General features: G+C 38.0%; 1 protein-coding gene across 2 annotated transcripts in view; it reads left to right on the forward strand.

Moving 5' to 3' along the window:
- The window catches only part of LOC150083333 (alpha- and gamma-adaptin-binding protein p34), a 150,652-nt gene that overhangs the window by 14,239 nt on the left and 111,327 nt on the right, over positions 1–25,086 (forward strand). For both annotated transcript variants that reach the window (XM_090377190.1, XM_090377189.1), the window contains exon 3: positions 4,265–4,367. In XM_090377190.1, the coding sequence (XP_090233316.1) occupies positions 4,265–4,367 (103 nt within the window). The remainder of the gene's footprint in view (positions 1–4,264; positions 4,368–25,086) is intronic.

A 25,086-nucleotide genomic window follows, 5' to 3' on the forward strand; every position in this document is an offset into this window, starting at 1 on the left:
AGTAGCATACTGTCATTATCCACCCTGCCAACTTTCTTGTCATGTGCAACCTTGGACATTAAGCCTGATATGCCTTCATCAATATCATTGATAAATATAGAAAACAATAATAGGCCCAACACCGAACCCTGTGGGACTCCAAAATAATATTAGTCCACAAAGAGCAATATCCACTGATTACCACTATGTCGTCTCCCACTCAACCAACACTTTATCCATAGCAGCAACTTGCCCTTATTGCCACACTGATCTAATTTGTACAGCAGGTTTTTATGTGAAACAGTATCACAGTTCCTTTGTGACCACATCATAGTATCCAAACAAACCTATGCTGTGTCTGAAGTATAGTTGTACCTCTGTCTAGATGATCCTGCATTACTTCTTTTACCAGTGATCCCATTATTTTTCTCTGGAAAACAGGTCTGTAATTGCTCGTGTCACCCTTTGATCTCCATTTGTGAATTGGGGGTACATTTACACTTCTCCAGTTCACAGGGTACTCTCCAGATTCCAAAGATGCTGTCATAATTAGGGTTAAGCATTTTATTGCTTCCTTTGCTGCATCCCTTAATATAATTGGATACATCCCATCCACTCCAGGTGCCTTTCTTATATTTAACTTCAACAATTTCTCTTCCACTTTCCTCTCAGTTATTACAAAATCATTTAGCTCTCTGTTAGATTTTGATGAACTTCCTGCATCCCCTTTCTTTAAGAATACCTTATGTGTGCAGATGCAGAATACTCATTCAGTTTGTAAGCAACCTGAACAGGATCATCAGCAGTCAAACCATCAATACGATTGTTAACCAATTTGATTCATTTCCTTCCTTCTAGCATTTACATAAGTAAAGAATTTTTTGCTGTTTTTCTTTGCGTCATTTGTCAGAGATTTCTCATAATCTGCTTCGCTTTCCTGACCTCCTGTGTGATTTGATTACAGACTAGTTTATATCTACCACTGGCTTCTGTGTCATCTGATAATTTTTATTCATCCTATGCAACTTTCTTCTCTTCTGTGCGTTTCATCAGTTCATCTGACATCCAGTTAGGCTTATACCTTGTAGAGTATTTCTTAATTGGTATGGAAAGCCTAGTGACTTCTATAATTAATTCCTTGAATGCTTCCCATTTAGAATTTGCTGATGGTTACATCATAAGTTGGTCTCACTGCATAGAATTTAAAAACTGTCCAAGACCACTGTAGTCACCTTTATGAAACCAAAAATTTCCCATGATGGTAGTTACATCTTTTTAAGTAAATCCCAAATCAATACATTGTGATCACTGCCACCTAGTGGTTCTTTTATATGAAGATTCTTAATGCATGAATAATCACTGCTGATAATCAGATCAAGAGTATTGTTTCCTTTTGTTGCCTCTTTAACATGCTTCTGCAGAAAACAGTCATCCAATAAATTCACCAGTGTCTTGCTATTTTTTCTGTGACCAGTCCACAAGTTCCAGTCAATATCTGGGAAGTTAAAATCCCCCATTATAAGATATTCTTATTTACTAGTCTACTATTTTTGTTTGTTGTACTCATCAGTCATTAGGCTTATAACACACTCCTACTCTCATTTTTTCTTTCCCAGTATTTATGTTACACTGAACTGACTCAACATTGCACTGGCTTAGATTTTATGTGCTTCTTAACTAAGAGCATAATCTCTCCTCCTCCTATCCTGTCGGTTAATAAAAATGTAAATGTAATGTCCTTTATGTAGAAGTTGTACTTCACATATTCAAGTTCTGCTTCCCTTATATCTGAGTGACACCATGTCTCTGAATCACAACAATGTCTGCATTTGATGCCTTGATCAGCATTTCAAATTTATTATTATACTCCTATTTTTCAAGCATGTGTAAAGTGTACTAAAATGATCCAACAACTATAAAATGTCCAGCAAATTGCAGTCCTGTTTCCAGAGACAGCTTGAGAGGCTGATGAAAAATGAAAAGAATTGTGCAGTCTGATCGACGGACCATTATTAGTCAATTGACAGCAAAGTACAACGGTAGTATGCAAAGGGGTATATCGAAATGTTTTGGACCGTCAAGGCAATGTAGAAGTAGTCTACCTCACCAAGTTTCACTTCTTGTCAGCTAAAAATAAACAAACAGGACTACTGAAACTGGACATATAAGAAGTGTAAAAAATCACCTAGTCTAATAAATTTCAGTTCCATTCTGACGGCAGAGTATGGTGACAGTTGCATGACTGACCCACTTTTTTAGATGTCAGCGTTTTAGGCTGTTGGTGATGGTATAGGGGGTGTTTTTGTGGTCCATGTTAAGTCATCTGATAAGTGAATCAACATCTGAATTCTGCAGTTTACTTAAAAATTGTTGTTGACCAGGTACTAAAATGATCCAACAACTAGAAATGTCCAGTTAAAAATAGTCATACCAGTGTATCCATCTGGTAATGATTATCTTTAGCAGGAAAATGTGCCATGTCACAAGGTACAGATCATTAGAGAATGGGTCCAGGAGCAAGAAGGTAACTTTGTCGTACTTTATTGGCAAGCTTGGTTATTAAGTCTCAAACTGATGGAGCATCTGTTGGATGATATAAAACAAGCTGTTTGCAACAGGGATCCATTACCATTCACTATGCCTAATGACTTCAGGCCATTCTGAGGGCTATTACATGAGTGTAATGAACTCATTCTGTGTGTGGATCTGCTGTAAATTCTTGTCAACAAGAAACCATAAGATGTGGAAATGGCAAGTTAGAAACACTTGCGATTGGAAAGGTCACTTTTATTTGAAATTTAACTTAGCAGTAGTACCACCCCTTTTTATAACACAAATGGTATCACCTGTTCTTATAGGTCCCTGAATTTAATTTTAATATATGAAAAAAGTATTCAGTTTTTGATTTGTGCTTAGAGTATTAATGCTTGACCTTTTACCAATAGATTGCATGCTTATTAATTTTATTTCTTTGTTTTAATAATAATTTAAAATTTTGTAAATTTTGTGTTTTATGGCTATTAAAAATATTTATTAGTTATGATGGGGGTTAAAGTTTACTTATGCTTAACATTTTAGAAAAATTTTGCAACACACAACTGTTAATTTCTGTCAAATTTAACTTTGTGGAGGCATTCATTGCACAAAACTTTCTGACATTACTCCAACACAAACTGAATCAATATTTTTGAAAAACACCTTGAAATTAAAATATTTCAATTAGAAAAAATAATAAAATTGCCATTAATTCAGCCTGTATGTGTAACAACTATTTATAAACATAGAATAGTAATATGAAATTATTCGTCTCTAATTATTTTTTCTAAGATTCTTGTGATGTTTACTGCATTAAAATCCTGTACGACTCAAATACAAAAATAGATGGCAGTTCATCATTTTATATGTTCATTTGCTAGGTCAATCATTTTTATTTTTCTTATGTATAGTCTTCATATGTTACAACTCACATGTGTTGTGCCATAAAATTCTTAAACAAACAAACTCACATGTGTGTTGTTACTAAAAACTACTTTTGAATTGTATTTGATGCCTACTAAGTTTATTAAGGTATTAAAAATCACCATCACCAGAAATATTCTGGTGTATATCAAACATAGTGCACAGCTCTCCAACTGTATCAACCCCCCTCCTTTTTTTTAAGTTAGAATTGTGAAATTTGATCTGTGGCACTCTTTCTCTTCCCTTTCCCCCTTCTATTGAATTAATTTTATCTCTGTAATATACATTAGATATCAGAATAACATTACAGCTTTTTTTTTTTTTTTTTTTTTTAAACATAGGATACTGTTATGACATCCTTCTGGAATATAAAGGCACCATAGTTAGCTGATTTACTCTCTGTAGCCAGTGGAAGAATTTCTCTTATTTTTCCCATTGGTACACACATTGGGATGTTGATCTTAGAGAAGCTTTTTGATGATGGAAAAGTTATCATTGTGATGAAAAGCAGTATTTCACCACATAATGAACTGTGCTTGGCCGGACACTATGGGGAAACATAAGTAATGTAACCTACCTTCTCATACCCTTCTAAGTTTACTTACACAAAGGGAACAATAATGAAGAACAGACAAGAAACAAAAAAGCAGTACATACAAAACTAAAAGCACAATTAAAAAGGAACAGATAATAACAATGAATTGCAAATCAAGAAATAAATATTTTTTTGTAGGATATGTCAAGCTATATGACACTACTGCCAAGTTAATAATTTGTTTCCATTCTATTACTTTTGCAAAAATAGTAACTTTAATTATTTTTAAAGGAATACAGTTTTGAAAATGTGAAGACATGGATGCCATTCATAGAGCAATATGAGCCAGATGTTAAGATTTTAGCCTGCGATAATTACAATAATGAGGAAACAGGTTGGTATTTGGTTAATGCTTGTTGATTAATTATTGCATTATATTTATTTAGTTTATTCATATGTATCTAAATTTATTTTTTTATTATTTTAATATTTCATAGATTCATAGAGAACAAATCTAAAAAAAAATTTCCCTCATCCTTTATTAGTTCTGCAGAGGCAAGGCACTGTCAAATACCGCTACTAGATATTTTAACTATGTGAAATAAATAAAAATTGAGTCTTTTTTTTTTTTTTATATGTAACTGTGTGTGTGTCTGTCTGTGTGTGTGTGTTACTGTAAAAGATGGGAATATGATAAATCTTAGAATTTACCAGTTTGCATTGGTAAAAGTCCAAAATATCAAACCTTTTTTACTGTTTTGATAAAAGAATGAAGGCAATTTTTAAAAACCGTAAATTCCAAATAAGTAAATTTGTTGATATTTTTTAGAAAAGTTTGTATTTACAAATTTTAGTGTATTATAGAGTCATAAACAGACATGATTTAATACCTTATTTGATGTTACATAGTAAGCTTCTGTGGCACTTCAAATTAAATATCATGTTAGATGATCTGTACAAACATTTTTTGCTGAAACATTTTTGTATGCAGTTATATATTTGGAATCCTTATCCTTCAGCCAGAGATATATGCCACACAGTTCCTCATAAGCTGATTTCTTTGGATACTACATCCTCAAAAGATCATTAGTAACAGTGTGAAAAGGCAAACAATGGTAATTTAATAGTTCATTCTTTTTCTGATTTTTAAACAATGGTGTGGCATGGGATAGTATACATCTGTGATCCCATCAGGTTGTCTGTGTTTCATATTCGCTATACAGTCAGTCCTCGTATAGCACGATAGTTGTGTTCCTAGAAACCCTTGTGCAATGCAAAATCGTGCAATATAAACAACAGGCCCTATGGGAAAAATAGGGTTAGGTTCTGACCACCCAAGATTGAACACACATTTGTAACCAAAACATTACCAAACACAATAAATTATCGTAATAAAATATTGCTAATGCTTTTGCTTCTATTGTAAGCAAATTGTTTTTTGTTTGATTTTCTATCCAAACAGATGATAGCTGTTCCATCTCTTCCAATTCTTTGTGTCTTGATTTAATGGATTTTAATTACACTTTGAGTTGTTCCTGCTATGAAAGTTGTTTTTATTTTCTCTACATTCTTTGTAATTCTCTGCGTTGCCTAATTTAGGCCTGTAGCATGTGTAATATCACATGGTCTTTCATTTCGCTCAAAGCATTTCACAATTTCATATTTTTTCTCTATCGACAGAGGCGGACTGGCCATAAGCCTAACGGGGGAAATTCCGGTGGGCCGACCGGAGGCCAGTGTGATTTTGGCCATAAACGCTAGTATGAGGCCACTACAAATTTTCCCAGGTAAGAATTTTTGACCAAGTCCGCCTCTCTTTATCGATATTGCTTTTCTTTTTCTCTCTGAATCTGTAGTGTCTTCACCAGGACGCTTCCTTTTCACACCTTTTAAGTATTTTACTCATTTTTATAGAATAAAGCACAATTATAAAATGAGGAGGCACGCTTGATACACATAAACAAAGCTGCGCGTGTGTAGCAACTGAATAAACAACACCGTAAAGGCAGAGGCACACTATGAACACCTCACTAACTCACATTTTACTAAAGCACATTTCTGGGGGTTACTATCATAAAACAATAAAAACAATTTCCAGTGGCGTTACTGCTAGTGGAATCTGTTATAAACTGGTAGTAAACTCGATCTAATTGCATTTGCGATAATACCGATAGCTGGAATTGTGTGGGTTTTTACGTTATTATGGTAAAATGTGTTTCCCCTTCACTGATATAAAAACATAAATACATTTTCTGAATCTTCTCTTCATTCCTATCGTGTTGCGTTCAGTTGGGGTGATTCCGCGTTCAACTGCCATTTCTTGTAAACACAAAGGCGAATCGTGCATAAGTGAATTCGGTTTGTGTTATATACGATATCGTTCCCCTATTTATAAATCGTGTATGATTGAATTCGTGTAGTGTAAACACGTGTTATACGAGCGGCGCCTCCGTAGCCAGGTGGGCAAGAGCAGCAGTGCGTATCACACGCTTCTTGATTAGACCGGGGTTCGAGCCCGTCACCACCAAATGTGGAGGATGCGGAAAGGTCAGGGAATGACCACCGCATATCCCAGAGCAATATGGCCTTAGTTGCTAATGCTCCTAAAAACCAAATAACATAACATAACGTGTTATACGAGGACTGACTGTATTTGGAATATAGTGAGTATATTACCCAGACAGTCTTATTGGGATGAAAATATATCTTCCCTATCCAGTTCATCCAAATGACATTTGTGACCAGTGCCATGTTGAATCAATTTGGTGTGACATAAGCACTTGAGAACAAAAAATGAGAGTAGGAGTGTGTTATAGGCATAATGGCTTTGATGAGTATAACAAACAGCTGTGCAGACAAATAGTGAGCCAGTAAATCAGATTGTCTTATAATGAAAGATTGGAACTTTCAATATATTGAATGGAACTTGTGGGTTGGTCTCACGCAGTAGTAAGGCATTTGTGGATTTATTCAGTGATGTTTTCTACACCAGCATGTTGTTAGAGAGGCAAAAAGAGAAAGTAACTTGATCTGATTATCAGTAGCAACCCTTCATGCATTAGCAATCGCAGATAAAAGAACTAGGTGACAGTGTATTGATGTAGAATTTACTTAAACACGTGCCGACCGGGCTAGCCAGGTGGGTAAAGTGCCTGCCTGGCAACCCAAAGGTCGTGGGTTCGAATCCCGCTTGGGCTTGGATCAAAGTACTGCAAAAACCTTGGGAGGTGCACTATGGCCACAGAAGCCGATGCGCCAACAATTACCAAAAAAAAAAAAAAAACTTAAACACGTAGTTACTCTCAATGAGAAGGGAGGGCTTTACCTTTTGTAAAGGTGACTACGATGGTCTCTTACAGTTTTTAAAATCTATTCAATGGAATCAATTGATGATGTTAACAATAGTGAATTCTACATGGAAAGCATTCAGGGTAGTAATTATAGAAGTTACTTGTCTTTTTATACCAACTAAGAGATACTGTGCAAGGCTAAGACCTAAATGAATGTCAGGTGAACTGTTGAGCACATGGTGGAGAAGAAAAATGCATGGGATGCATATAAATTATCAGGTGATACAGAAGCCTATGGTAGATATAAACTAGTCTGCAATCAATTCACAAATGAGGTTAGGCAAGCCAAGACAGATTGTGAGATGTCTCTGGCAAAAAAAAAGCCAAATAAGCAGCAAAAACTTCTTTACTTATATTAACAGTAGAAAGAAGTGGTTGAATTACATTGGTCCACTTGATATTGATGGTTTAATCATTGATAAACTTCCTCAGGTTGCTGATAAACTGAATAGATAGTTTCTGTCTACATTCACACATGAGAAATTTTTTAGGGATGGAGGTGCTAGAAGTTTATCAATTCTGAATGATTTTGTCACTGAGAGGAAAGTGGAAGAGAAATTTTTGAAACTAAAAGTGAATAAGGTGCTTGCGGTAGATGAGACGAAATTGTTCCCTACAGTCACGAGCTGAATGTAGGGAACAATTTCGACATAGTTTATAGTAATAGTGAGATTATTTGGATTTTAGAAAGGCAATTGTCTCAGTCCCTCACGACAGGTAACTATATAAGCTGGAACATATTGGGATTAGTGGCAGAAGACGGAGGATTGTGATTAATGGATATTCTTCAAATTGGTATACAATTTGAATACCAATATCAAATTGGTATTCAAATTGGTATATAATATTGGGCCCTTATTATAAACTCAGTTCACTTTACGCTGATTCTGTATAACGCTGTTCTTGTATTATAACCCGTATCTATAAAGCTGTCACAAATCACTATAACGCTCTTTTACAGATTGCATTTTTGGCATATTTAATGAAATCGTGTCATTTGATGGAGTCGGTAGCTTGAAAATGAATAGCAAAATAGCATTAAAATGTTTCCTATGCTCGGTGAAATTTTCTCGCCCGCTATTTAATTGCAGTACAGTGACTTGTTACGTAGTTCCGAGATCAACATTTTAAAAAATGATCAAGTATATTGCTTGTAATATTTGCGTTATATGCATTTATCCGAAGTCTAGTCATCACTGGGTACAGTATTACTTAGACATAGTGCGTAACTGACAGTTTACTCGAACATTGTATCATAATTAATGCAACCAACGTAGTTATGTTTTCAAAGAGTTAATAACGGCAGATAAGAATGAGAAAGCAACAACGTCTGGATGCAGTACGAAGACTACAAATGTAAGAAAAAGACTGAATTTGAAAATTAAATTGGACGTTTTGAAGAGAATCGATTCCAGTCAACGACAAGCGGATGTGTGCCATAATTTAGGACTGGCAAGTTTAACTTTAAGAACAATTGTAAAAAATAAAGAATTTAATTTTAGCAGTGGGAAAGACAGCTGTTCCACTGCAAGCAACTAGGGCTAGGCCGGCTATTAGGATTGAAATGGAGACTTTTAACTAATTTTATTGAAGATAATATCCAATTAAATATTAGAGAGAGAGATTAGCCTACATGATGATCTGAAGAAAACTCACCTAAAAAAAATGTGGAATCATTTAAAACTAGTAAGGGCTGGTTGAATAGATTTAAAATCCAGGGAGAAGCCGCAAGTTCAGATCAAGGAGCCGAAACTTTCAAAAAAGAACTTGTTAAAATTTTTGAAGAGGGGTATTATGTGTTATACTTCTCAACAAGTTTTTAACACAGATGAAGCAGGACTTTTTTGGTCAAGAATGCCTAAAAGAAGTTTCATATTGAAAGAAGAAAAAAAGATACCAGGTTTCAAAGCGGCGAAGGATCAGTTGACTTTATTGTTGGGTGGTAATGCTGCAGAGGATTTTAAATTAAAACCCCTTTTAGTTTACCAGGAATAGGGCCAAAATACAACCCAAAATCTACACATTTTTCATGATTAAATTAAATCAATTAAATTCATGATTTTAATTGGAATTTTAAGTTTAATTTTGATACATAAGTAGTTACCACATAATTATATATGTATGTAATGCAGAATATTTTATATGTATAAATATTTGAATATCAAATATTTTGACTGAAATTTGTGCATCTTTCACTACCGTTTATTGTTGATTAGGAAATATCCAGTGGCACTGACCGCAACTCACAAATACATATGTTACCTTATGGGAATTCGGCACTCGCTTAGCGCAGATTCACTTAGCGCTCTCTTTTTCTGGAACGAATTATCAGCGTTAAGTTGGGGTCACCTGTAATGTCAAAAAGTGGGATCCCACTTTTGACATTATACCAACTTACTGTATAAGCTGGAACATGTTGGGATTACTGGCAGAAGACAGAGTATTGTGATTAATGGATATTCTTCAAATTGGTATAATGTCAAAAGTGGGATCCCCCAAGGATCAATTCTTGGATCACTGTTGTTCCTGGTTTTCATAAACAACGTTGACAAAAAAGATGGAGGTCATGATTTCAAAATTTGCAGTTGTACAGATTGGCAGAGTCGTTAACGATCAATGCTGAGCAGCACTCCTTCAGGATGACTTGAACAGACTTCAGAAATGGTCAGAGAAGTGTCAGCTATGTTTTAATGCAGAAAAATGGTCTTACACTTGAGGAATAGCAACCCACAAATAAATTATACACCTGGTGGAGGTTGAATTAAAAACAGTAGAGGAAGAAAGGGATCTGGGAGTTATAATAAAGGCAGATATGAAGTTTTCTCAGCAGACAGCCAGGAATGCCCGTGGTGTCTTATCAATGATTTATCAAACATTAACCTGTAAAGATAGGTAGGTCATAATCCCACTGTATAAGATAATTGTAAGACCACATTTGGATTACTGTGTTCAAGTATGGAGATTTCATTTGAAAAAAGACATTGCACTTCTTAAAAAGGATCCAAAGACAAGCAGCTCACATGATGAGATTGGGAAAAAAGGTAACCATATGAGGAAAGACCAATTATGTGGGCTACAGAGTTTGGCAGGCAGCACCTCAGAGGTGATCTTATTGAGGTTCATAAAGCTCTGTGAGAGGGTTAGTAAAATGATTGAAGTTGAAATTTTCCCTGTTATAGAGAATTCCAGAAGTTGGAGGTATAAATCCAAATTACAGGGGAAGAGGGTTAGACTACATTGTCCTTTTAATCAGTGAGTCGATTGTTGGAACAGGCTGCTTTGCAGGTAGTTGAGGCCTACAGCTTGAATGAATTCAAAAGTCAACTGGATAGTTAAACTGAGAAGGCAAGCAAATCATTTTTTTTCTTATCTACTCTTTTTTTAAAGGCCAGTATCAGAAGCATGTGGCTTCTCTGCACTGTATGACTGTTAATATTACTATGAGCACAACAAACAACTGTACAGAGAAATAGTGGGCCAGTAAATCAGAATGTCTTATTATAGGGATTTTAACTTTCTATATGTTGACTGGAATTTGTGGGTTGGTCATTCACATGCTAGCAAGACTTTTGGGAATTTATTGGAAGAATTTTCTACAGCAGCATGTTATTGGAGCAACAAGGGGGAGCAATACTCTTGTTCTGAATATCAACACTAATTTTTCATACATTAAGAATATGCAGATAAAAGAACCACTAGGTGGCAGTGATCACAGTATACTAATGTGAGATTGACTTAAAGATGTAAATACCATCAAGGGTAAAGGGAAGGGATTTTGCTTTCATAAAGGAGACTATAGTGGTCTCAGACAGTTTTTAAAATTCTGTGCAGAGGGACCAACTAATGATGTTGCCAACAACAAATTCTAATTGGGAAATATTCAAGGAAATAATCATAGATGCTACTAGGATTTTCATACCAACTAAGAAATATTGTTGAAATACATGTGGCAGAGAAAAAAAAATGCATGGGACACACATAAATTATCAGGTGATACAGAAGCCTATGGTAGATATAAACTAGTCTGCAATCATGTCACAAAGGAGGTTAGGCAAGTCAAAGCAGATTACGAGAAATGTCTGGCAAAGAATCCAAGAAAAGCAGCAAAAACTTCTTTACTTATTTATTAACAGCAGAAGGAAGTAGTGGTTGGATCAAATAGGTCCTTGTTATTTCTGGTTAAACTGTTGATAAACCTGCTCAAGTGTGACTGACAGGCTGAATGGGTGTTTTGCATCTACATTCACACGTGAGGAATTCTTTAGGGAAGGAGATGTCAGAAGTTTATCAAACTCTAACAGTGAGTTGAATGAATTTGTGATAATAGAGAGGAAAGTGAAGAGAAATTATTGAAGTTAAACATAAAAAAGGCACCTGGGGTAGATGGAATATATCCAGTCATATTAAGAGAGGCAACAAAGGTGGTAAGCAAACCTTAGCCTTAATTATGATGGCACCTTTGGATTCACGAGAGGTCCCTGTGGATTGGAGATGTGCGAATGTATCACTAGTTTACAGAGGGGAACATATGAGTAATTACAGAGTTTTAGCTGAACTTCTGTTCTGTAAGGTAGACAATCTAACAAAAGTGCAGTTATACTTTAATAACAGTGTTGGTTTGTTAAGGGGGGGGGCAGTCTTGTTAGACCAATTTGATTGTATACTATGAGGAGACTCCAATTATGTGGGCTACAGATCTTGGCAACCAGGCACCTCAAAGGTGACCTGATTGAGGTTTATAAGACTCTGAGAGGGATTAGTAAAATTAATGAAGATGGAATTTTCACTGTTATAAAGAATTCCAGAACTATGGGTAATAAATTCAAATTACAGGGTTTGAGGGTTTAGATTAGATTCTAGGAAGTTTCTTTTAGACAATGAAGCGTTGATAGAGAGCTGGAACAAGTTGCCCTCATAGGTAGTTAAGGCTGACAGTTTGATTAAATTCCAAGGTCTACTGTATACTTACCTGTGTGAGGAGGGAATCATATAATTTGTGTTTTCTTATCTACTTCGTTTTTTTTTTTTTTTTAGCCAGTGCAGCAAAAGCCTGTGGCTTCCTTGCATTATATGGCAAATACTACTACTATATTGCTACTTTTGGCAGGAACCTCCTAATAACTCTGATTGACTCTGCCATAGCTGGCAGAGTGTGGATAGGATCCTTTTCTTCTCCTGTTTTATGTCTGCCTCAGTGTTTATTGCGATCACCAAGGTGTTGGTTGGGATTTGCTTCTGAAGGCTATAATTGAGGCCTCTGCTAACTACCTTTTAAGTCTACAGGTCCTGGCATTGCCCCCTGCCAGGACCTGTAGAGCAAGTGTATTGACAATGTAGTGTGCCCTACTGATAGTTAAGAGTATAATCCTCTGAATGGACTAGCTTCTTTTTATTTCTGTCTGGAGTGACTGTAGTACCATATGCCTGTGCCATGGGTAATGACTGGGAGGAAGATGGCCCTGTTGATGAGTACAGCTGCCCTCCTCTTTAGTTCCCAGTCAGTGCAACTGATTCTAGCAATCATACCAGAATAGTTCCTAACGTTTTAGCTAAGTTTACAAGATGTGGGTAGAAGGTTAACTTATCAAAAATTATACCTAAGTCTTTCAGTTCAGTAATTAGAGCTATTGTTTTATATATGCTATTTTAATCTGTGGACAGCTGTTAAAATTACCTTTTAACAGTATTGATTTTAGTTTTACTGCTGGATATTGTTGGTTTGTGTATACTTGCCCATTGCTGGAGGGTATTGATTGCTAAATTTGTGTGCTCTTCCAAAACAGCCCTGGTTTTGGCCTTAACAAGCAAGGAAAGGTTGTCAGCAAAGGCCACCCTGTATTCTGGGCCTATCTGATGTCCCTCCAGCACCAGGTTCCAGAAACAGAGAACCAGCACTACACCCTATGGCAGCGGTTCCCAAACTGTGCGGCGCGGGATATTTTAAATTTTCGAGGGAAACAGTGATACTAGACATCTGTCAGACCCGGCGCAAACTACTAGCTCGAGGTAGTTCACAATTTCAACATTACTTATTAAGTTGTTTGGACCTAACTACTTAATAAACAGAACTGTTAGGTGTTTCTTTTGGCCTAGGGGTGCCGTGAAAAAATTACTGAAACACTAAGGGTGCCGTGAACTGAGAAAGTTTGGGAACCTCTGCCCAAGGGGCATCTTTGTGTCACTTTTCTAGTGATGCACTGGTATCTGGTTTTGACTGATACCTCTCTGTATCTAAGGTAATCTTGTATTATCTGGTACAGATTTTGGTATTCCAGCATATCACAGTCTGCAAAGTATGCAGAGCAGCAAAGCAATGAGCCCAAAGTGACAGGAGTGCTGTGACTCTGGGAAGAACTGAGGGTGGCACTTCTCCAATGCATCACAGCCTAAAATAATGTGCAACTTGTGAAATGTTTGCCAAACTCTCTGGAACTCAGCGTTCTAATGGGCATCTATGAGAGCTTGAGGTGTAGGAGAGATGCAATTGAAGAAATTAATATGAGGGGCACGTCAAGCTCTCAGCTGCCCAACTCAATGCCAGAGCTCACTCCTGGGCATCAGGCAACACAGCAGCAATCTCCAAGGCAGAATGTACTGATCCCACAGGAATTAGTTATTGTTGGTGACTCTATTGTAAGGGCACAAAAGGTGACATTGTTGTACACATTGGCACCAATGACATTAAGAGTAGGAGATCTGCAGATTTACTTAACAAGTACAGGTCAATGTTGCAAAAGAAGTCATGAGTTAGGGTTAAATTTGAAAGTGTCTGCAATTCTGCCCAGACACGATAGGAGGGAGTACATGATGAGAGCCTTGTCAACCAATTCGGCCCTGGAGGGAATGTGCAAGGCTCAAGGGGTATAATTTTTTTTTCAGCGTGGTCTGTGCTTGTTAACAGGAGAGATTGCTTCTACAGGGATGGGATACACTTAAATAGAAAGGGTGCAAGAATATTTGCTGATGCTTTCGAGGCAGTGTTAGGTGGGTCGGAAAACTGCAAGCTTGGGGGGATTCACAGACTAAAAGGTTTAAAGTAGCTGCAGGCAGAGGTGAAGATGATTCTTGCACTACTTTTATTAGAATAAGCAGTGGCCTGGAGCGAGAGGTGCTGGGGGTTTCAGGGACTGATGGCAGTCATTGTGAAACAGGTGGGTACATGGGATGTGTTAGGGTAACTAAGAATAAGAATAGGTGCATGTATACCAATTCTAGAAGTATAGTAATTAAATTTGATGAATTTAAAGTGTTGGTCAAGACATCAAAGACAGATATTGTTAGGATATCAGAGACGTGGTGTCTCAAAGATATTAGGAATGCAGAACTGGAATTTGGGGAGTACAATGTGTACAGAAAGGATAGACAGGATAGAAAGGGAGGAGGTGTTATACTGTTAATTATGAAAAACATAAAATCAAAAGAAGTACATCCAGTTGATATAGATGAACAGGGCACTGTTGAGTCAGTTTGGTGTGACATAAGCTCTGTGAAAGCAAAAATAAGAGTAGAAGTGTGTTATAGGCCCAATGATGCCAATGAGTACAATGAACAGTTGTACAGAGAAGTAGAGTGGACTAGTAAATCAGAATGTCTTATAATGGGGGATTTTAACTTCTCAGATATTGACTGGAACTTGTGGGTTGGCCACTAAGACTTTTGTGGATTTCTTGGATGATTCTTTTCTGCAGCAGCATGTTCGAGAGGCAACCAGAGAGGGTAATACTCTTGATCTGGTTATCAGCAGTGATCATTCGTGTATTAAGAATTTGGATAAAGGAACCATTAGGTGGCAGTGGTTCCTTTATCTGCAAAGATATAATTACCATCAGGGGTAAAGGAAAGGGTTTTTGCTTCCGTAAAGGTGACTACAGTGGTCTCAGACAGTTTTTAAATTCTGTACAGTGGGATCAACTGATGATGTTACCAACAGCAAATTCTAAGTGAGAAGCATTCAAGGTATTAATTGTGGAAGCTACTAAAAGTTTCATACCTATTAAGAAATATTGTTCAAGGTTTAGGACTAAATGGTTGTCAAACGAACTAATGAGACTCGTGGCAGAGAAGAAAAATGCATGGGATGCATATAAATTATCAGGTGACACAGAAGCCTATGGCAGATATAAGCTAGTCTGTAATCAAGTCACAAAGAAGGATAGGCAGGCAAAGGCAGATTACGAGAAATCTTTGGCAAAGGATACTAAGAAAAACAGCAAGGATTTCTTTACTTATATAAACTCTAAAAGGAAGGGGATGAATCCGATTTGTCCACTTGATATCAATGGTTCGACCGTTGATGATCCTGCTCAGATACCAAACAAACTGAATGAGTGTTTTGCCTCTACATTCACACATGAGGAGTTATTAAGGCTTGAAAATGCCAGAAGGTTATCAAATTGTAGCAAGGTGCTTAATGATTTTGTAATAACTGAGAGCAAAGTGGAGGACATTGTTGAAGTTACATAAGAAAGGCACCTGGGGTGGATGGGATCTATGCAGTTATATTAAAGGAGGCAGCAAAGGAAGTAAGCAAACCCTTAGCCATAATTATGAGAGCATCCTTGGACTCAAGGGGAGGTCCCCCATGGACTGGAGATGTGCAAATGTATCCCCACTTCACAAAGTGGGATTGAAGGGTGACGCAATTAATTACAGACAAGTAGTTTAACTTCTGTTCTGGGTAAAATAATGGAGCCACTGGTTAAAGATGCATTGCAGGATCATCTAAACAAGACAGTTGTTTTGTATATTTATCGATGATATTGATGAAGGTATATCAGGCTTAGTGTCAAAATTTTCAGATGATGCAAAGGTTGGCAGGGTTGTTAATGACAGTAATGGCAGTGTGCGACTGCAACAGGATCTAGAAAATTTTGGCAGATGGGCTGAGAAGTGGCAACTGAAGTTTAACCTTGACAAATGCAAAGTACTGCACATGGGTAGAAATAATCCCAGAGAAAAGTACCAACTGTGTGGTACTACACTTAAGGTGGTAGAAAATGAAAAAGACCTGGGAGTAATTGTGCAGTCAGATATGAAGTTTTCTGAGCAATGCAGACAGGCTGACTGGGCAGGTCATGGCGTTGTGTCAATGATATACAGGAATTTTGTTAGCAGGGAAAAGGAGGTGATTGTCTCTCTGTATAAGGCAATGGTCAGGCCACACCTTGAGTACTGCATACAGGTCTGGAGGCCTCATTTTAGAAAGGATGTAGATTTGCTAGAGTGTGTACAGAGAAGGCAACAAGATTGGTGAGGAAAATGAAGGGATCCTCTTACCAAGAGAGACTTAATTTCTGCAAATTGCAGTGGCTGGAGACTAGGTACCTGCATGGTGATCTGATTGAAGTGTATAAGGCCTTGAATGGGTTGAGCACGCTGAATTCTGATGGGATTCTTCCACTTGTTCAGATTACGATGATTGTTTTCTGCAGCAGCATGTTCGAGAGGCAACCAGAGAAAGTAATACTCTTGATCTGGTTATCAGCAGTGATCATTCATGTATTAGGAATTTGCAGATAAAAGAACCACTAGGTGGCAGTGATCACAGTGTACTGACGTGGGATTTACTTAAAGATTTAATTACCATCAGGGGTAAAGGAGAGGGTTTTTGCTTCCGTAAAGGCGAGTACAGTGGTCTCAGACAGTTTTTAAATTCTGCACAGTGGGATCAACTGACGATGTTACCAACAGTAAATTCTAAGTGGGAAGCATTCAAGGAATTAATCGTGGAAGCTACCAAAAGTTTCATACCTATTAAGAAATATTGTTCAAGGTTTAGGCCTAAATGGTTGTCAAATGAACTAATGAGACTCGTAACAGAGAAGAAAAATGCATGGGATGCATATAAATTATCAAGCGACTCAGAAGCCTATGGCAGATGTAAGTTAATCTGTAATCAGGTCACAAAGGAGGTTCGGCAGGCGAAGGCAGATTAGGAGAAATCCTTGGCAAAAGATGCTAAGAAAAACAGCAAGGATTTCTTTACTTATATAAACTCTAAAAGGAAGGGGATGAATCTGATTGGTCCACTTGACATCGATGGTTCGACTGTTCATGATCCTGCTCAGATAGCAAACAAACTGAATTGAGTATTTTGCATCTACATTCACACATGAGGAATTATTAAGGTTTGAAAATGGCAGAAGGTTATCAAATTGTAGCAAGATACTTAATGATTTTGTAATAACTGAGAGCAAAGTAGAAGAGAAATTGTTGAAGTTAAACATAAGAAAAGCACCTGGGGTGGATGGGATCTATCCAATTATATTAAAGGAGGTGGCAAAGCAACTAAGCAAACCATTAGCCATAATTATGAGAGCATCCTTGGACTCAGGGGAGGTTCCCACGGACTGGAGATGTGCAAATGTATCCCCAATTCACAAAGGGGATCGAAGGGTGACACGAGTAATTACAGACCAGTTAGTTTAACTTCTGTTCCGGGTAAAATAATGGAGTCGCTGGTTAAAGATGCATTGCAGGATCATCTAGACAAGACTGCAGCAATAATTCAGACACAGCATGGGTTTGTTAAGGGAAAGTCTTGTCTGACAAATTTGATAGGTTATTATGATGTGGTTACAAAGGGACTGGATGCAAAAAATAATTTTGATATCATATATTTGGATTTCAGGAAAGCTTTTGACACTGTTGCGCATGGAAGACTATTGTACAAATTGGAGCAGAATGGTATTAAGGGTAAGTTGCTACAATGGATAAAAGGATGGTTAAGTGCGAGAAGACAGAGGGTGGTAATCGATGAGTGCTGCTCTTCTTGGACTAATGTTATTAGTGGAGTCCCACAGGGTTCGGTGTTAGGTCCACTGTTGTTTTGTATATTTATCAATGATATTGATGAAGGTATATCAGGCTTAATGTCGAAGTTTGCAGATGATACAAAGGTTGGCAGGATTGTTAATGACAGTAATGGCAGTGTGCTACTGCAACAGGATCTGGATAATTTGGGCAGATGGGCTAAGAAGTGGCAACTGAAGTTTAACCTTGACAAATGCAAAGTACTGCATATGGGTAGAAGTAACCCCAGAGAAACGTACCAACTGTGTGGTACTGCACTTAAGGTGGTAGAAAATGAAAAAGACCTGGGAGTAATTGTGCAGGCAGATATGAAGTTTTCTGAGCAATGCAGACAGGCTGCCAGGGCAGGTCATGGGGTTTTGTCAATGATATATAGGAATTTTGCTAGCAGGGAAAAGGAGGTGATTATCCCTCTGTATAAGGCAATGGTCAGGCCACGCCTTGAGTACTGCGTACAGGTCTGGAGGCCTCATCTTAGGAAGGATGTAGATTTACTTAAGTGTGTACAGAGAAGGGCAACAAGATTGGTGAGAGGAATGAAGGGATCCTCTTACCAAGAGAGGCTTAAGTTCTGCAAATTGCAGTGGCTGGAGATTAGGCACCTGCGCAGTGATCTGATTGAGGTATATAAGGCCTTGAATGGGTTGAGCACGCTGAATTCTGATGGGATCCTTCCACTTGTTCAGATTACGAACCTAAGGGGGCATAAATTCAAATTAAGAAAAGACAGATGTAGAATAGATGTGTGGAAATTTGCCTTTAGCCAGCGGGTGGTTAATTGCTGGAACAAACTTCCATCTGCCGTTGTGGAAGTTGATAGGTTGAATAAATTTAAGGAGGAACTGGACAGGCATTTGGAGGGAATGGTGTGATATTTTTTTTTTTTTTTTTTTTGCCTGATGCTGCATAAGCTCATACACTTGCTTTCTTGCATCACATGCCACTAGGGCGTCTCCGTAGCCAGGTGGGAAGGAGCAGCAGTGCGTAGCACACGCTTCTTGATTAGACCGGGGTTCGAGACCGTCACCACCAAATACGGAGGATGCGGAAAGGTCAAGGGAATGACCACCGCATATTCCCGGAGCAATATGGCCTTAGTTGCTAATGCTCCTAAAAACCAAACAAAACAAAAACATGCCACTAGTACTACTACTATGCTGGGCCACAATAGGGCATTAAAAGCTCCTGCAAAGTTAATTGATATGGCAAGTGTTAAGTTTCTTCTGCTGCTGTAGTTGCTGTTTTGACTAGATAGTTCATGGCATCCTCTGTGGAGCAACCCTTTTTAGATCCATGTTATCTGTCTGATTATAAGTTAGCATTCAGGTATTGCATTTCCAGCCTGAGTATAACAGCCTTTCCAATACCTTGCCCAGAACTGGCTAAAAAGGCAGTGGGTCTGTTTGGAGTTTTTCTTATTCTTTAGTATTAAACTTACATTTGCTTGTTTTCATAAAGTGGGAAAAATTCCCCTATGTAAGTAGTTATTAAATAGTTGCAGGGGATGATGCAGATGGCTTTTGGCTAGTTCTTTTACCATTTCTGTTTTAATAGGGTTGTTACCAGGACATTTGTTGATTTTGTCCTGTCTGATACTGTTAATAGTTCCTTGGGTGAAAGGCATTTCAATCTCCAGATTTTGATAGTTGTTGATTTCAATGCATATGTTTGACTGTAAGTGGATTGCATTTACTGGAAACAGTGCATTAAGAATATTACTGACTGTTTCTTCCTAGGTGTTGGTAGCCTGGCTAGCGTTTGTGTTTGTGGTGTTAACCATATTGTCTTTTGGCAGCTTGTTGGTAACAGTATAGTAAACAACTCTCTGTGGGTGCTTGCTGATACCACATTACCAGTGGTATCAGCAAGCACTTGCCAGGAGTCCGCCTCCCCCTTTTTTTTCTGCCTTATTAGGCTTGTATATTGGTTTCTTAAGCTTGGGTATATTTCCCTTCTGGCATTTACCAGAGGGTAGAAGTAACCCCCAGAGAAATGTACCAACTGTGTGGTACTACACAGGTGGTACGTTTCTGTGGGGTTAATGTACCAACTGTGTCATAAGACTCAGCATAGTGGAGAATGAATATACTTGGAGGTAATTGTACAGTCAGATGTTAAGTTCTCCAAAAAATGCAGACCGGCTGCCAGGACAGCTTATGGGGTTTTGTCAGTGATTTACAGAAACTTTGCTAGCAGATAAGGAACTAATTCTTCTGGAACGGGTGCAGATAAGAGCAGCCAAATTGTTGAAGGGATGAAAACTGTGCTCTTACCAAAATAGGATTCAGTATTGCAAATTGCATCATCTGAAGGTTAGGCACCTGCAAGGAGATTTGATAGAAGTGTTTAAGGCCTTGACTGGATTAAGTGAGCTCAATATTGATGACATTTTTATTGCTAAGACTTCAGACATGAAGGGGCATAAAATTTGAGGAAGGATGATTGCAGGACAGATATGCAGAAGTTTGCCTTCAGCCAGCAGGTTATTGCTTGTTGGAACAAACTTCCATCTCTTGTTGTTTGAATAAATTAAATAACTAGAAAAATTCTTGGATGAGATGGAATGGTGAGGTGGGTGGTTTTTTTTTTTTGGCTGATGTTCTCTAAGCTTGCTTTCTTGCATCATTTGCCACTACTAATACTAAAATATTAAGATTAGATTTCAATTAGTAATCCAACCAATGGAAAGAGTATTAGGAATTGCACTAATCATTGTATCTTACTCTCATGTTGTACCAAATGTACACAGGAATGAGGCTTCGTTGAAAATTAGCCTATCAGGTTGTGGTCTGACTTATCAACAGGACAACTAACATTCCCTGTGTACTTTGAATGGTTTTTATTGAGGAAAATATCAAGAGTATTTGGTGTGTTGTTTGGACTGTCTGGTCAGTATCAGTATAAAAAGGTCAACATTAGTGTAAATATAACTGGTATAAAAAGGCTGTATGGTTGCCAGATGAATCTGTAATCTCGAAAATCAGTCAGCAAGAATTGTAACTAGAAGGAAAATGACTTCACTGGTTAGAAAGGTAATTTGGAGAAAATAGTTTAATAGAAAGTAAAAGTTCTGTGTTTTTTTTTTTTAATGAATACCCCAAACCTAAAAATTATTAGAGCCTATAGTACTTAGTATTAGTAGTGAAAAATGATGCAAGAAAGCAAGCAATACATTTATGCAGCCTCGTGTATTGTCTGGCAAGTTTAAGGAGGCCATCAGCATTTAGCTAACTCAGCCTTAAACACCTTAGTCAGATCTTTCATGTGTTTGGTTTTCACAAGGTGCAGTTTGTGGAACCGAAGTCTTTCCTGGTAATAAAATTCTTTTGTTCTCTTCACTAATCTTATTGCTATTCTTTGTACTCTTTCCAACAGATCTATATTTTCCTAAAATCAGGCTAACAGACCTGATACAGTACTTGAGATGTGGCCTAACCATTGCCTTATACAACTGGATAATCACCTCCATATTCTTGCTGACAAAATTCCTGTATATTATTGACAAAATCCCATGAGCTATTCTAGCAGTCTATCTGCAGTGCTCATAGAACTTCATATCTGATTGCACAATTAATTCCAGGTATTTTTTATTCTACACTACCTTGAATGTGGCACCACACAGTTGGTATGTCCATCTGAGATTTTGTCAAAGTAAAACTTCAGTTTTTTTTTTTTTTTGTTTCATTTATGAAAACCCCAAACACGAGAGGTATTAGAACCTATAGTTCTTAGTACCGTGCTTGGGTTGGAGGTTGAGAAGACGAAAGAAGATATTTGTTGACATTAGACTTGAACTTCTGTAGACTAATTTTTAGGAAATACGTACGAAGGAAGGTTGTTCCAGAAAACGGCAGTTGAATAAATAAACGAGGAAGATGAAAAGTTGATTCTGTGAGTTTGAAGCTGGACAGTAAATGGATGTTGGCTGGTGGTGGCACACGTTCGGACTATTTTGAAAGAAAGAGAGGGAGAGAGAGAGAGGGGAAATTATAGAAGCCAATTCAGAAGAACAGTGTCCATGGAAGTATCTGTACAAAAGTCATGCAGCAGAGACAGTATGTCTGGGAGACAGTGATTGGAGAGACTCTGTTAGAGAGGAGTCATTAATTAACCTAACTGCCATCTTCTGAATAGAATCTAGAGGCCTGAGAGAGGTTTTGGGGGCACCGCCCCAAAAGTATGAACAATATTCCACGGTAGGGCAGATTTGCAATTTGTACAGAGTGAACAGCTGTTTGGAAGAAAAGTAACGCCGAAAGCGAAAGAGAAAACCAAGTTTTTTAGATGCAGAGGAAGCAATATTTGTAATGTGCTTGTGCCAAGAGATTAGGAATCAGGGTAATCCCCAAAAGAGAAGAGAGGTTGCCACTTCTCAGCCCATCTGCATAATTTTTCTAGATCTTGTGCTGTAAGATACTCTGATTGTGGTCTAAAGTCAAATAATTACTAAAATAGTCATTTGACTTTAGACCTTTCTTGTCAACTTTTGTATCATCCAGAAACTTGGACATTAAGCTAGATATGCCCTATTAGTATGATTAATAAATATTGAAAACAATAGTGGTTCCAGCACTAAACCCTGGGGGACTCCACAAATAACATTTGTTCAAGAAGAGCAGTAGTTGTTCATAACCACTCTGTCTTCTCCCTCTCATTCACCCCTTTATGCATAGCAATAACTTACTCCTAATGCTACACTGCTTCAGTTTGTACAGAAATCTTTTATGTGGTATATTTTCAAAAGCTTTTCTGAAATCTAAGTAATGATGTTAATAATATTTTTTTTTTGCATCCAGCTCCTTTGTTTACTCTATCATAGTATCCAATCAGATTGGTCGGACAGGACTGCCCCTTAACAAATCCATGCTGTGATTGCAGTAGTAGTGGCATGTGATGCAAGAAAGCAAGTGTATAAGCTTATGCAGCATCAGCCAAAAAAAAAAATCACGCCATTCCTTCCAAAAGCCTGTCCAGTTCCTCCTTAAATTTATTTGACCTGTCAACTTCCACAACGACAGATGGAAGTTTGTTCCAGCAATTAACCACCCGCTGGCTAAAGGCAAATTTCCGCACATCTATTCTACATCTGTCTTTTCTTAATTTGAATTTATGCCCCCTTAGGTTCGTAATCTGAACAAGTGGAAGGATCCCATCAGAATTCAGCGTGCTCAACCCATTCAAGGCCTTATACACCTCAATCAGATCACCGCGCAGGTGCCTAGTCTCCAGCCACTGCAATTTGCAGAACTTAAGCCTCTCTTGGTAAGAGGATCCCTTCATTCCCCTCACAAATCTTGTTGCCCTTCTCTCTACACGCTCAAGTAAATCTACATCCTTCCTAAAATGAGGCCTCCAGACCTGTACGCAGTACTCAAGGCATGGCCTGACCATTGCCTTATACAGAGGGACAATCACCACCTTCTCCCTGCTAGCAAAATTCCTATATATCATTGACAAAACCCCATGACCTGCCCTGGCAGCCTGTCTGCATTGCTCAGAAAACTTCATATCTGACTGCACAATTACTCCCAGGTCTTTTTCATTTTCTACCACCTTAAGTGTAGTACCACACAGTTGGTACGTTTCTCTGGGGTTACTTCTACCCATATGCAGTACTTTGCATTTGTCAAGGTTAAACTTCAGTTGCCACTTCTTAGCCTATCTACCCAAATTATCTAGATCCTGTTGCAGTAGCACACTGCCATTACTGTCATTAACAACCCTGCCAACCTTTGTATCATCTGCAAACTTCGACATTAAGCCTGATATACCTTCATCAATATCATTGATAAATATACAAAACAACAGTGGACTTAACACCGAACCCTGTGGGACTCCACTAATAACACTAGTCCACGAAGAGGCACCCATTGATTACCACCCTCTGTCTTCTCCCACTTAACCATCTCCAATTTGTACAATAGTCTTCCATGCGCAACAGTGTCAAAAGCTTTCCTGAAATCCAAATATATGATATCAAAATTATTTTTTGCATCCAGTTCCTTTGTAACCACATCATAAAAAGTAAAAGTAAAGTACAGCCATTATCAACCCACTGCAGGATGGAAACCTCCTCAACAATTCATGCTGGGGGAAATGGACCATAATCTGCCACGCTGGTCCAGTGCGGGTTGGCAGATTGACCGTATTCAGCAGTCAGGGGTTTGAACCCCGGTCTAACTCAAAGAGCGTGTGCTACTGCACTCCTGCTCTTGCCCACTCGGCTACGGAGGCCAGTTAATATCCTATCAAATTTGTCAGACAAGACTTTCCCTTAACAAACCCATGCTGTGTCTGAATTATTGCTGCAGTCTTGTCTAGATGATCCTGAAATGCATCTTTAACCAGTGACTCCATTATTTTACCCTGAACAGAAGTTAAACTAACTGGTCTGTAATTACTCGTGTCACCCTTCGATCCCCCTTTGTGAACTGGGGATACATTTGCACATCTCCAGTCCATGGGAACCTCCCCTGAGTCCAAGGATGCTCTCATAATTATGGCTAAGGGTTTGCTTAGTTGCTTTGCCGCCTCCTTTAATATAACTGGATAGATCCCATCCACCCCAGGTGCTTTTCTTATGTTTAACTTCAACAATTTCTCCTCCACTTTGCTTTCAGTTATTACAAAATCATTAAGTATCCTACTACAATTTGATAACCTTCTGCCATTTTCAAACCTTAATAATTCCTCATGTGTGAATGTAGATGCAAAATACTCATTCAGTTTGTTTGCTATCTGAGCAGGATCATCAACAGTCGAACCATCAATGTCAAGTGGACCAATCAGATTCATCCCCTTCCCTTTAGAATTTATATAAGTAAAGAAATCCTTGCTGTTTTTCTTAGCATCTTTTGCCAAGTATTTCTCGTAATCTGCCTTCGCCTGCCTAACCTCCTTTGTGACCTGATTACAGACTAGCTTATATCTGCCATAGGCTTCTGAGTCGCT

Source organism: Mastigoproctus giganteus, chromosome 7 (assembly GCF_048544385.1).
Source record: "Mastigoproctus giganteus isolate SK-2022 chromosome 7, ASM4854438v1, whole genome shotgun sequence".
NCBI lineage: Eukaryota > Metazoa > Arthropoda > Arachnida > Uropygi > Thelyphonidae > Mastigoproctus > Mastigoproctus giganteus.